The 14,324-nt window shown below is 33.7% G+C and overlaps 1 protein-coding gene across 6 annotated transcripts in view; it reads right to left on the bottom strand.

Moving 5' to 3' along the window:
* Positions 1–14,324, bottom strand: part of DYNC2H1 (dynein cytoplasmic 2 heavy chain 1) — a 289,228-nt gene that overhangs the window by 231,829 nt on the left and 43,075 nt on the right. For all 6 annotated transcript variants that reach the window (XM_046637538.1, XM_046637540.1, XM_046637542.1 and 3 more), the window contains 8 exons: positions 14,114–14,226; positions 12,234–12,353; positions 9,017–9,167; positions 7,058–7,263; positions 5,703–5,885; positions 5,152–5,334; positions 3,249–3,472; positions 2,160–2,275 (listed from right to left, as the gene is read on the bottom strand). In XM_046637538.1, the coding sequence (XP_046493494.1) occupies positions 2,160–2,275; positions 3,249–3,472; positions 5,152–5,334; positions 5,703–5,885; positions 7,058–7,263; positions 9,017–9,167; positions 12,234–12,353; positions 14,114–14,226 (1,296 nt within the window). The remainder of the gene's footprint in view (positions 1–2,159; positions 2,276–3,248; positions 3,473–5,151; positions 5,335–5,702; positions 5,886–7,057; positions 7,264–9,016; positions 9,168–12,233; positions 12,354–14,113; positions 14,227–14,324) is intronic.

The following is a 14,324-nucleotide window of genomic DNA, read 5'->3' as shown; positions in this document are numbered from 1 at the left end:
GCAACTAATTCTAAATTCATGTATCTGTCCAAATATACCAATATTGCCTCCCAGACATTTTATGTCCTAAGACTAAAAACTAACAAATTGAGCAACAATCTTTGATCAGCCTTGCTCAAAACTGGTTCATAAATCCATTCTTAAACCAAATGTAAATGCTAATATCATTGCCAGATTCTTATTTTTTCAAGGATATTAAGTGCTGATTAATAATATATACACATACAGGCAAAAAACTATTTTTAGTCTGGTATTTCTCTATAATTGTCTAATATTTCCATTTTAGGTACATATAAAGAGGCTTGGTTGCACTACAGTTTATATCATGCACTGAACTCATAAATAAGCCACCCTTATTTACCACAGGTATGGTTTAAATATTTCTTAAAAGTTACCAGAGATATACAATTGGAAAATAGTAATTAAAGTATTTCACCAAATAACTATATCTGCCCTGGCATATGCCAACCTAATAATAGAGCTGAGGTAGCTTCCTTTTTTAAGATGAATATTTTGGTCATTTAAAGTCCAAATAGGTAATTTCATGTAGTTCTTTCTTCTATGCTGGCTTTTTTTCAGTGTTTTAACTTAGGTGTTTTTTTTTTGGAAGAAGATTAGCCCTGAGCTAACATCTGCCACCAATCCTTCTCTTTTTGCTGAGGAAGACTGGCCCTGAGCTAACATCCATGCCCACCTTCCTCTATTTTATATGTGGGACACCTGCCACAGCATGGCTTGATGAGCGGTGCTAAGTTTGCACCCGGGATCCAAACCAGCAAATCCCAGGCCACCAAAGCAGAACAAGTGAACTTAATCACTACACCACCAGGCCAGCCCCTTAACTTAGTTTTTAATAGCAACCAGAATAGGCTCAATAGTCAGCATGTTATAAAGGCACACATCCATTGGTGAGGGAAATCATTTATTTTATGTAAGTGGGGAAAAAAGGTGATAAAGTATAATAAAATATACATGAGTCTGTACTGATATGCAGATACCCTCCCCTCTAAGATGCAGAGATTAATCCTTGCCTCCCCACTTTGAAAGTGAGCTAGATTTAGTAACCAGCCTTCAAAGGATAGAGTAAGGAAAGGGGAAAATAATAACTTTACAGTGGAGAAAACTGACAAACACTAAGATAAGAGATGAAAGGAAACATCACCAAGATGTCATGCGGTTATCATGTACCCATCGACATGATGTGATGAGAAGGGCACTCCACCTCTGTGATTTTCTTTTCAAATACTCATAACTCAATCTAATCATAAGAAAAACATCAGAAAAAAACCCAGATTGAGGAAGAGTCTACATATTTGACTAGTACACTTGAACACTGTCAGGGTCATGAAAACAAAGACTGAGAACCGTCATAAGGCAGAGAAGACTAAGGAGATAGGACAACTAAATGCAATGTGGCAGCCTAGACTCAACCATGGAACAGAAAGAGGGCATTAATGATAAAATATTTGAAATCCAAATGAAGTCTGAAGCCAACACTAATATACCAGCTTCAGTTTCTTAGTTTTGGCAAATAAAAGAAGAAACAATGGGAATGCTATCTTTGTAACTTTACTGTAAATCTAAAGTTATTCTAAAGTTAAAAGGTATTTTTGGTAATATTAAGATTTTTTTTTTAAAGAGTAATCTTATTTGATATACTATCTCTTTGAAAGAGAAAATCCTCACATATTTCTAAGGTCCCTGTTCTTGTTTGAAGACTAGACAAATTCTCAGGCTCTACTCCAGACCTACTAAATCAGGAATTTTGGAGGTGGAGTGCAACAATCTGTGTTTTAACAAGCCTCTATGTGATTCTAATGCACATTAAAGATTGAGAAGAAGTGGATTAGACTATTCCTCCAAATATCACAACTATCTAATATTTAATGCACATTTAAAATTTATGACAGGACATTAGGTAAAAACTAGGGAAAATCTGAATGAAGTATGGACTTTAGTTAAAAAATAATGTATCAATATTGGTTCATTAGTTGTGATAAATGCACCATATTCATGTAAGATATTAACAATAGGAGAAACTGGAAGCAGTGTATTCAGAAACCCTCTATACTATATTTATAACTTTTCTGTACATCTAAAACTATTCTACATTAAAACATTTAAAAAAATAAGATTATATTTGGAATAATGAATCATACCTTTCTGTTTAATGCCAGATTTCTTCATATGTCTAAGAAGATTTCCACTTCCTCTCAGAACTGTCTTCAAAGCTCTCAAACCCCAATCATAATGCTGCTGAGGTGTCAAAAGTTCCCTTAAGTAAAGACATGGAAATCAAAAAGCCTCAAATAGCTATAAGAAATTCTTTTTATCATAATATCCAAAGAAAAGCAGAATATAACTATTTACACACAGAAATGCGCTCCACTAATTTACATAAAGGAACCAATCACACAACGATCACTCAAGTAAAATGCTGAAGATGGATGGTTCTCAAAGATCAGGATAAACCTTTCATGAACTGGCTAATTATCTTAATGAAGACACCAAATGACAATTACCTGTTACCTTTATTCCTAAAGTTGTTAAACAATCCATCTTGCTCTCAATCTCTGACACTTTAGTTCTCACTATCTCTTAAGTGATATGGACTAGAATTCTGGGTTTCCCAAAGCTAAAAGTCAATCTCTATTACTAGAAACAAGATAAAGAACAACTGTAAAAGATTTCCTCCAAAAAATAGTAGGTTTTGAGTGGTCAACTGGTAAATTAGTTTGATAAGTGTCATTCAGCTGGAACACTACAATAAAAATATTTTGCATCAAAAAGTGAGACCAAGGGGCTGGCCCCGTGGCCGAGCGGTTAAGTTCGTGCGCTCCGCTGCCTGCGGCCCAGTGTTTCGTTGGTTCGAATCCTGGGCGCGGACATGGCACTGCTCATCAGACCACGCTGAGGCAGCGTCCCACATACCACAACTAGAAGGACCCACAACGAAGAATACACAACTATGTACCGGGGGGCTTTGGGGAGAAAAAGAAAATAATAAAAATCTTTAAAAAAAAAAAAGTGAGACCAAGTTAATAGTATTTTAAAAAACCAAGTAATTTTGAGCCAAATGTTTTTATTTTTCAAATTAAAATCTTTCCTATCAACACCTTCACTACAATACAATCACCAATATGAAAATCATTGAAAAGGTAAATTGAACAAATGTGAAAAATGGTCACTAATAACCATAATCAATCATTGGAACCACAAAATATAAAACTATTTAAAAAAAAACTCACCTAGATAAATTGAAGATAGCTACCAACTTTGTTCCCAATACTTTAGCATCTTTAAAGCCTTCTGAATAGAGAATAACTTCTGCAATAAGCTCATTGTCTGGACGAGACATGGCTACTGGCCTGAAAAGCTGTTTAAGATTATCAGGCAGTTTTTGTCTTCCTCCATAACCTTTTCCAGCAGGATTCATAGTGATAAAAATTCCAGAATTAGAATTTATTTCTACCTGAAATATTAATTTAAAATATAGGTATCAAATATTTGAAACTATAAAATATAGTGCCAATAGAAATTTATTGTGACATATTTCTACACAAAATCTTACACCTTAACAAAATGTAACTGCTACTGTGCTAAACAACTCCTTACTCAACATATAATAAATTCTTTACCAACTACACTACTTTACAGAGGTTCTTTGTAATCAGATTTTTGAGGCTGAAAATGTAAGAGATGGTACTAGTTCGAAGGTCTGTCCATTCATTCAACACATTTACTAAAAGCTTTCCTTGTATTAGGCACTTTGCTAAGAACACAGAGACAACACAACTCTCAACTAAAGTCAGTAATAGTTTATAGCCTTCTGGAGCTTAAATGTAGCATATTGAATATTACAGAGAAGCAATCATAATGTGATAAACGCTATGACAGGGAAGAGGAGAATATCATAAGAGTACCTAGCAGGAGCATTTTCAACAAAACACTGAAAATAGAAGCTAAATTAGAATGTGTAAACAATGAACGGGCAATTAGGAAGTAGAAACACCTAGAGTAGAAAAACCTAGCTATGAAGAAAGAAAAGAGAAAGAGAGCTGCTTGGAAGGAAAGATGAAGTAAGGGAAGGTTTGCTTATGTTTAATTATATTAAATATTCTAACATTATTATATATAATACAATATTATATATTACTAAGAAGGGAAAGATGTGATTATGTTTAAAAGCCAACAAGCAATGGATAGAGGAGAAAGGCTGAAACTATGGCAGAGGAGATAACTAAGAGAAGTCCCTGGGAAGCAGATTCCTAAGCATAGGTAGAAAGATTAGAATTGGCTGGGAGAATGGACAGCTCTTGCTTTGTAAAAGGAGGAAAGAAAAAAAAAATGAATATGAAAGGAAATAAATTTGGATGGCAGAGAGGTAAAAACTTAGTTTTTCTTCGTGAAGAAAGAGTTTAAGCATAATGTAAATAACATGTTAACAATTTAGAACTGGTCTTACTTTTCTTGGTCTACCCTGAAAAACTTGTATTGTGAAAAGGTTATTATGGATAAGAGGATTAATTTCACAGTTCTTTTAACTCTCAGTGTGCTCAGCATTATACATTACATATAAAGTTACATTTTCTATACAAATAAGTTTATGTTCTAATGACACATATTTATCACCTATGTGGAGGAGTAAGGAACAGAAGAACAGCTAAGTGCTTATTGTTTTAAGATTCATATAGAATAGTGATTAAAAACATGAGCTTCAGAATTAGACAGACCGGTGTTCCATTCACAGCTCCACTACTTACTCTTAACTTATCAAGCCCTGGTTTCCCCATCCATAAAGTAGAAAAGATATAACAGTACTTTCCTCAAGTATTATGGAGAGCATTAAATGAGAAAATACATTAAAGCAATACACACAGTGCCAGCACAGAGTAAGTGCTCAATAAATGCTAGCAAATATTATTATAACTAAATCATTCAATATGGAAAGTTTGAAGATGAATCATAGAAGTGGGACCAAAAAAGAGTGAGAAACCTCAGAGACAATTCACAGGTAAAAAGGCTTAACACACTGGTCACAGATTAGAAAGAGGAGTGTCAGGAGAAATAAAGATAGAAAATTTGCATGAGTATGAGTAACGCAAAGTCTTATAAAATATTTTAATTCTTTAAATTCCCAACATTCTATACCTCCTTGCCAAGCAGTTCACAAACTGTTCTATGATTCTTCAAAGCATCTTGAATTGTCTGGATTTGCATAGAAACTGCTGACAGTACAGATTCTTCCAGTCTATTGAATTCATCAAAACAACCCCAGGCCCCACACTTCACCAAACCAACAAATATTCGTCCCATTGACTTCACATCGATGCCCTTAAAAATAACAATAAAAATTATATTCATTAAAAAATCACTAAAATCTTTAGTAATAATTTAATACTTTATGCCATTTCCTGAGAAGAAAATCATTTCACTCATCTTTGCCTCTTTTTCTCTTTTTTAAGTAAAGATTAAATAGCTCCTCTTTCAGAACCAGGGTGGTTTCAAGGAATAGACAAAATAATTCATGTGAAAGTGTTCTGAAAAGTACACATTTTACTTTCCAAATAAAACAAGTTCTGTTTCAAGTGATTTAAAAGTAGAGTGATTTGAAAATAGTGTTTCATATATAAGTACATGAAAACTAATCTAAACATATAACTAAACACACTATTATATGGTTTTATAATTATTTATTTTACCTCATCACAATTAAAAACTAAAACTTGTCTTCCAAGAAGTCCACCTAAAGCCTTCACTGATTCAGTTTTTCCAGTTCCAGCTGGTCCATAAGGATTTCCTCCAAGCCCCATCTTCATGGCTTGAGTGAGAGTTAGGTAGCACTTGTCCGTCAATGGAGTATAAACCAGCTTGGGAGCATTACCCTACACAAGGGAAGTACAAAGTTCAAATAGTCACCTTCTATTCAACATTTACATATATTTATATGGGGTGAGATTCTAGTTAAAAAGCTAAAAAGGCAAAAAATAAGTTAAAGTTTTTAACTTGGAAAAATACCCAAAATATTTTTTTAGTCAAAGAAACTTTCTAAAGCACAAACTGGAATTAAACTTAGTTATTTCTCAAGCATGTATTTTATTCTGTCCTCAATTAATATACTGTTGGGTTTTCCAAACGCTCTCTCAGTTTCTTGACAGTGGCACAAAGATGTACTTCTAGGGCAAACAAATCCAAAAATCTGTTATACAATAATCACTCCATTTGGTATTTTAAAATTCATGTAAATTATTTCCCTGAATCTTATGATCTTCATAAATCAGAACTATTTAGAGGCCTCAAAGCATAATTAATTTGAAAAATTCATTATAATATTAATAATTTTAACATCAAATAATTCTCAAAATTTCTACTAAATTTTAGGGACAAGAGATTCCAATTCTGGCTGCAGTTTACAGACCTTTTCCTTAATTTAGATAGACAGATTCGGGTCTCAAAATACATTTCCTTTTGGAAAGACCCAGCTGGCAACTCTCCTGACATATGCTTATTAACATAATTGTCAAATATATTCTGATGATTGATTCATTATGATGGAAAAAGGCAGAGAGGATACAGCTGGATTTTTTTTTGAGAATAGATTACATGAATTAGGTTATTTGTTTGAAAATTCTTTTACCTTACAAACTGAAAACATTTAGTAAACAAATTTTAGCATATTTACCATTACACTAATTTTGGCCTTGCATAAGGAGGCACAAACCAAATTGCTTCCATTGAGGTTGTCTATATTCAATTCTCCTTGGATTAAAGAAACATTTCAAATTCTGTATAAACGCTACTCTATAAAAAGGTACCTTTAGAGAATTCAGTACAACACTGAGATTACTTTAACTTTTTTGTAAATAGAATGATTTTTTATTTTTTCCAATGTAACATCTTTTTAACTATGATGAAATAGAAACAAGACAGTAACACACAAAAAAATTCTTCCAAGTTACAACTGAAAGAAAAATAATTCTTTCATCTAATAGAAAATTTCCTTTAAAGTAAATAATTTCTAACTGGAAAAATAAAACACTTCTGCCACAAGTCATACCTGATACTCATAAGTATACTGAAGTTCAGAATCCACCATTTGAACATAACATGTGTGATCACTATTCATGTAGAATCTAACTTGTTTTTTCCAAGCCCAGTCTTCAGTTGTATGAACTTGAACTTGGTTTAACTGCTTTACCACATCAATATTATGAATAATATCAAGAATTAGTGCTTTAAGTTTAAGCTCCAGAATGCCAGATTCTGTACACAAATACAAATAATTGGAGAAAATGTTAGCCTGTGATTTATGTACTTTAGGATTATATGGGTACAGGTGATTTATTACTGAATTTAAATGGTAATTTCATGATGCATTTGAATGGTACAGTAATATAAACCACGCAAGTCAAAAAAAATGTCAAATTCTCTAGTAAGAAATAAGAATTTCATGTGTGAAAACTAAGGTACCAAAATTCAACAGGAGAGGGGTTCCGGTTCCTTACGCAAGGAAGTTAGTGCAGTCCAACCAGTCTCTCCCTCTGAACACAAGTATAAAACACAAACAGCATGCACCGAACTGCTACTTATGACTCTGAAAAGTAGAGTATTAGGCAACTTGGATAAGATCAGAATTAGAAGTGCCACCAAACCAGTGGCTAATTTACCTTTTTCTTTTTCTTTCCTCTCTGGTATTCCTAAGCCTGAACCCAAGGCAGCCAGAAACCCAGACTGGCGTAGACAGAGAGAGCTCCCAGAGAAGGCCTCTAGCTCAAGCTTGAGAAGCAGAAAAGGAGTCTCCAGGTAGCTACAGCCCTGGCAGCTGAGACCTAAAAACACTTAAAACTCTAAGGGAAGGGAACTTTCCTTTGAAATCAGAGGAGCTGTGATCCCAAGAGAGCAAGACAATCCCAACTGCCCTTTTCCTCTCTCTAATCTCCTATCAATTGGCTCAAGACATGGGTGCAGTCACAGAAAGTGTGAAGGAGAGAGTAAAGTACATGATACCCAAGATTTCTGGCAAGAGGACCAAAACAGGAGTCCAAGGGAACTGCAAAATACTGGGAAGATCATGGAGAGGGAGAAGATTAAAAAAGAGACCCTATAAATTTGTTTATGAACTCCTGGGCTCACCTCCAAACTGTGAAAGAGATCTCAACCTAAACGTCAAACCAGAGACTGAGAACTGACCACTAGGTGGCACACACGTGGGATAGATCTGAACAGTATTGCCAAGACTAAAAACAGAACAGACCCACAGCAGGCTGGCTGGAACTTGTCGCCTGAACCCAACAAGAGCAATTGCTAACAGAAAAGTATCAACATTATCCACAGGATTCAAACAAGACTCAGATTCTCATAAGGCAATATTCAAAATGTCCAGGATACAATCCAAAATCACTTAACATGCAAAAAAACAAAAAAATCTCAATTCACATAAGACAATAAAGGTGAAATAAAGACATTCTCAAATGAAGAAAATCTATGAGAATTCAGTCAGCAAATCTTCTCTAAAAAAAACACTAAAGGAAGTTCTTCAAACATAAGGAAAATGATACCAAAAGGAAACTTGAAGGAAGGACAAGAAATGGTAAGCATCTAGGTAAATATAACAGACTATTTTTTCCTGAGTCCTTTAAAATATGATGGGTGGTTAAAGGCAAAAATTATAACATAATCTCATGGAGCTTTCAATGAATGTAGATGTAATATATAAGACAACTACAACATAAAAAATAGGAAGATAAAAAGCCTATATGGTGGTAAGCTTTCTACATTCCATTTAAAGTAGTTTCTACATTCCATTTAAAGTAGGAAATTATTGATTCTAAGCACAATATAAAAGTATGTATATTGTAATTCTTAACATAACTTCCAAAATACATAGATGATTGATTGATAGATACATAGATAGACAAATATACAGCCAAAAACACAATGGATAAATTAAGATAGAATATCAAAAAAATGTTCCAATAACCCAAAAATAGGCAGAAAATGGAATATTTTTCCATACCAATATTCCCTGGATCCTCAGAACTTGTGTCAATGTTAGTATAGTGCTCTAACTTATTCACCAGTTGTGTTTCAATCTGATGAAGACTATGATCTTTGATAGCATCTTCTATGTCTTCAGTGAATTTAATCTGCTCCGCCAAGCACAATATCTAATGAATAAAGAGAATAATTATTTTTAAAGGGTGAATTTACTTAGAAATATTTTATAAATTTAAGGAGAGACACCTTTTTTTCCCCAAATTTCTAATTGTATATTGGATCGCTCTACTTCAATGTCTTTCTGGCACCTCAAATATAAATAGAGGAATACATTCATAGAAAGAGCGTTGTGTGATGCAGCCCAAGCGCACTTCTCAGAACTCATCTCCTACTATTCTTCTATAGGGCCATTTTCTGCTCTTAGAACCCACTGAGGTTATTGTAACCGAAGGGCCTTTGTACTTTCTTCCCTTGACTCTCCTCATAAATGGCTTCTTTTCAACCAGTAGGATGCAAAGATATCAGAGTATGATGCATTTTATTTAATAGAAGGGTAATCTTCTAGCATTCCAAAATAATTTCTCAATATACTATGAAGTCTACAATTTGAAAATTCCAATTTTATCTTAAGATCTGTCTCAAGCGTTCAATTTAATACTTACAAACAGAAACTAGCTATAGATCAAGACAGATATCTTTATAGTTATATAAAACATGAAATGTTAACAATGCTTGAGGCTTTCTGTCACAGTACCAATATAGCAAGGCTACTGATGAAGTAAATTATCCATTTAAACACAGCCTTTGAATACTTACGTTAAAATAGTTTGATACAGTTCTTAAACAAACAAGGAAAACCAGTATCCTCCTTTATCTAAAGACATGATCCATCATCATATAAAAACACTAAACTCACTGACAAATTACTATTGAATAGATTTTTTCTGATATATACCTTTCAGCATTCAGATGAGTATCATGAAATGTCTCTATCAGACTAACACATTTAATTATCTACACATACATTTTATAACTTAACATAACAGGCTAAGAGCTGTCTTGCTCTAACTTAAACATTGTATAAACATCATATTAAGGTGCTTTAATGGAAGAGAAAGCCAATTAGTAACTTTTTCCAGGGAAAAGTCATCTCCCATAGTTAATACAAAACCCAAAGTCCTCTTTAATCACATATATGATGAAATTAGCAGATCCAAATCTGCTTTATGAGAAAAGACTTTGCTCTTTAATTTTCATATGAAAATGTTTACTTGCCAGCTCCAAACTAATACTCATATACATGGATTTCCTTTCAGGTACTACTACTGAATTTCTGTATTATAAATGCACATCAATAATCTCAATTTTTAAGTCTACTAAATAGTTTCTTTGAGAGGCTAACAGAAATGATAGTCGAGATACAGTCTTGGCTGATTCTCAAGTCACATTACCATTAAGATATCTGGACAGGCACTAACATTGTTAATTAGCTAAAATGTAATCGTCACTAAGGGTGCTCTGCAAACATCATATGATTACACCTTCAAAATGAGTTGGAAATGTAGGTATTATTACGCCCTCTTAACTAGGTGTCAAAAAGAATCACTCAGAGTATAACTAACAAAGACAGGACTTGAAGCAAGGTCTGCCAGATTCTTTCCACTCTACCACGCTGTCTCCCTCCCAGACCAGAAAGTGATTTCTCTACATTATTTCAGGTCCTTACAAAATGCCTTTAGAGAACTGAATTAATAATACATAATAACCTGTATCAAACATTCATGTAACAGCTATAGCATTCAATACCCTTACGTAAATGCTCTTGAGATAATTTTTTCTTGGCATTAACTGCTAATAAACTGGAATTCTTTGTTTTGGTAGATAATGAACTATTTATGTTTTTAGTAGATCACATTTTTACAGAGATAATGAACTATTTACATGTTTAGTATTCACATTTTTACTTGACTGCTCAAGAACCCAGAAGGTAAGGTTCAGGTACAAATCCAGCCACTTTCTTTAGCCTGTATCTCCTAGTATATTTCCTGATACATTTGTCATTTCCCCAATCCAATTATTATGCACTTCTTACTTTTGTAGATTGTTTAATATTGTGTCTTTTACTCTAAGTCAATTTAAATCCTATCTGGAAGTTGACAGAGTACTAGGAAACATTTCTAGAGGTAATAAAGTAGGTGAACTCTAACTTTGCAATGGCGTTATTATTCATTGATGATTACTTTTACTTTTCTCTAACAACCTAACAAGTTTTTTAAACACATTTTAGTTTGACTCAAAATGCTAAAAGATGAAAATAACGTGAATGATAAAATGGCTCAGAATTTAAAATGTTCCAAGCTTCCTATTTAACTTCTCATGCTTTAAAAGAATCAACATAAATTTTTTTTTCAAGTAGCTACTAAATGTTTTGATCTGAAAAGCAAAGAACTCTGAGCAGTTGGGTAGATTTTCCCATGAGAAATCACAGAATGTCTCATTGATTGCCTTTCAGAGTCCCTAAGAACTAAGGTCCTGATGTCCCACACCTGTAGTGTTAGTCTCGACAAGCTATAAACATCCCTCAACGAGGCAGATATTTAACACAAGTCTTAGTGCTATACTTTGATAAGGCTGGAACAAGTTTTGTAAGATACAAATCTATCATCCAGTGTTTCAGGGGTGAGGTCCTATGAACAGTGAACTGCAGCAATCTCTATAACCCACCACGCAACTCAGCTCTCAGCTTCCTTGCCAATGTTCTAGTTCAGTGCTGTGACTATATTACAGACCTACACTAACACCCTGCTAAACTCCTGCCAGCTCTAGCCTCTTAAATGATTCCATGGGAGGAATGGGGGACACCGTTATGGATCCTGTGCCTCTCTATCAATGATGGACTAATCATCTAGAACCAGGAAGCTACTACATGACTGATTTTCCCTCCCCATTCCATTCCCCACTGGCGTGGGTTGCTTAGATCTCAGCATGCCCTCTGCTTGAAAGCATCTGGAATATAACAAACTAATGGAGCTAGAAGAGAATTTCACTATCACGCAGTTCTTCCCTTACATTTTTATAGTTGAGGAACTGAGACTCAAAAGTTAAGCAATTTGTCAATGTTAACTGTTAGATAAAAGGAGAACAAAGATGCCAGTTGTCTGAACCTTCTTACCTCTAGGTCAGGGATCTTTCCATGATACCATGCCTACCTATATTCCACACACAAGCCCCCTTACCTGTGAAGGGAACAAGGATGGGTCAATTGCACCTTGAGAACTTCGTCCAGCAGTAACACATTCTGTCAACAACTGTTTCAAAGTTTGCTTCATTTCCAAGGCTAAATCATTTAACCAAGTCTGAAAATAAAATCAGAAAATAATATATATGAATCATAAAACAAATATACACTCTATTGACAGATCCCATTCTTTTATTTCAGCAAAGCAAATTATAATTTCCTACTGACTCTCACACTCCCAAAATGTGTTACATGGCATGTAACTATTTATTTTATTAATAAATAATTTGGAAAAAACAATTTTTTTCACCTTTTGGGATAATAGTAAGTGTGAAAACTCATAAATTTGTGGTTAGCTATCACTCTCTTCATCTATACAAACTAATACAATATGAACATTTTTTTAAAAATCCATTCATTTCATCATTATGACAAATCAAATTAGATAGTTGGGTTAATAAATCAGAGTCAAAGTGACTAGCTAAGTCCCCTGGCTTAGTGATGCAAGCCCAGTGATCTCATATTCAGAAAGTTGCAATCATAGGAAAGGATTGCTTCATTAGGGTGAACTATATTATTTGGGGAGTAAAGCTGCCTCTTCAAACAAAACTTTGTTTCAAGGTCAAAACAACACATTTTTTCACTCCCTTGATTAGAGATAAAACAATGAACATTAACTAAAGTTAAAATAATAATGACAACTGATAAAAATAGTAATGAGTATTTATGAAGCACTACTTAATTTTAAAAGACTGTATCGTCTACAATAAAATATAAGGGCAAAAACCATAACTTTAACTAGGTTTTCATCATTACTTACTTTACTCTAAGTTCTAGCTTTTTTTTTTAACACACTTTCCAGTATTGAAAATAGCATGAATCCTTGCCCAGCTCAAAAGCCCTGAAGCTAAAGAGTGCAAGGCACATCTACTCTGCGAATCATCACAAGAGCTTCCAGAGTTCCAGTTTTCCCTTGCTGGCAAAACTGTTCAAGCCCAGCTGCTAAAACTTAATCTCTTCCTCTCTCTCTTTATCTTGTCCCAACAAAACTACAGGAAAGGAAAACAACAACAACAAAACAAAAAAACTCTTCACCAAACATAGGAGCTACTTATCAAAGCTTCTATGCTTTCAATCTCTTGATTTATGTACTCAATATCCAATAAAACGTTGAGGTCTAACCAGAAATAGACATTTAGCTAAACTATAGATACATGCATGATAAGGCATGGCCCCTTCTACTTGGAAGATAATTTTGGAACTTGAAAATTACAATTCAATGTGATGCACCCTATTGCTTTTTAGTTTTTGTTGTATACCTATAATAGGCCTTTGATAGTTTACTTCCAGTCCTGCAGAACCAACTAATCAATTGTTGTTCCATGAATGCCCTAGTTTCAAGCTTACTTGTTCACCTAAGTCATCTTACACAGCTCATGTTTTAAAGAGAAAAAAGAACTAAGATTTAGGAGTACTTATGTTCCAAACACTACATAGTATACTTAAAGCCAGTTATCTCATTTAATTTTCAATAGAAAGTCTTTGCAACAGATAGTAAAATTCCTATTTTACAGACAAGAAAATTGAGATTCTAAGTCACATAGTTAATAAGTTGTGGAGCTAAAATAAATATCCAAGTCTTTTTGACTCCAAAGCAAAGGCTCTTTTCATAATTACATGCTGCCTTCCAAAGACTAAAAATCCATATTCTCCTTAATATCAAATCATTCTGAACCTAACAAATCATCTTTTAAGATATGAGTTTCCTGAAAGGCTTAAATTAGCTACCTTTACCTTACAAATTTACTAAATTATTTTTGATACAAAGTTCATATAGTTAATTCTTTTTATTTTCATACTTGAAGAAGAATTACTTACCTCTACATTGTCTGATAGAAAAACTTTATTTTTAAAAGGTACAACTTCTCCCTCTAAAGATTTCATTGCAGTTATATGTTTCGATTCCTCATCAAAGCACACACTGTTAATGCCTATAATATAAAAGCAAGAATTTAAATAGAAAGGATTAAAGACATAATTATTAGACATGCCAAATGGTTACCACATAATGTATAACACATATCCCACA

The sequence above is a fragment of the Equus quagga genome, chromosome 14 (assembly GCF_021613505.1).
Source record: "Equus quagga isolate Etosha38 chromosome 14, UCLA_HA_Equagga_1.0, whole genome shotgun sequence".
Classification (NCBI taxonomy): domain Eukaryota; kingdom Metazoa; phylum Chordata; class Mammalia; order Perissodactyla; family Equidae; genus Equus; species Equus quagga.
Note: the sequence above shows the minus strand (reverse complement) of the source record. Positions and strands in the feature narration are given on the sequence as shown.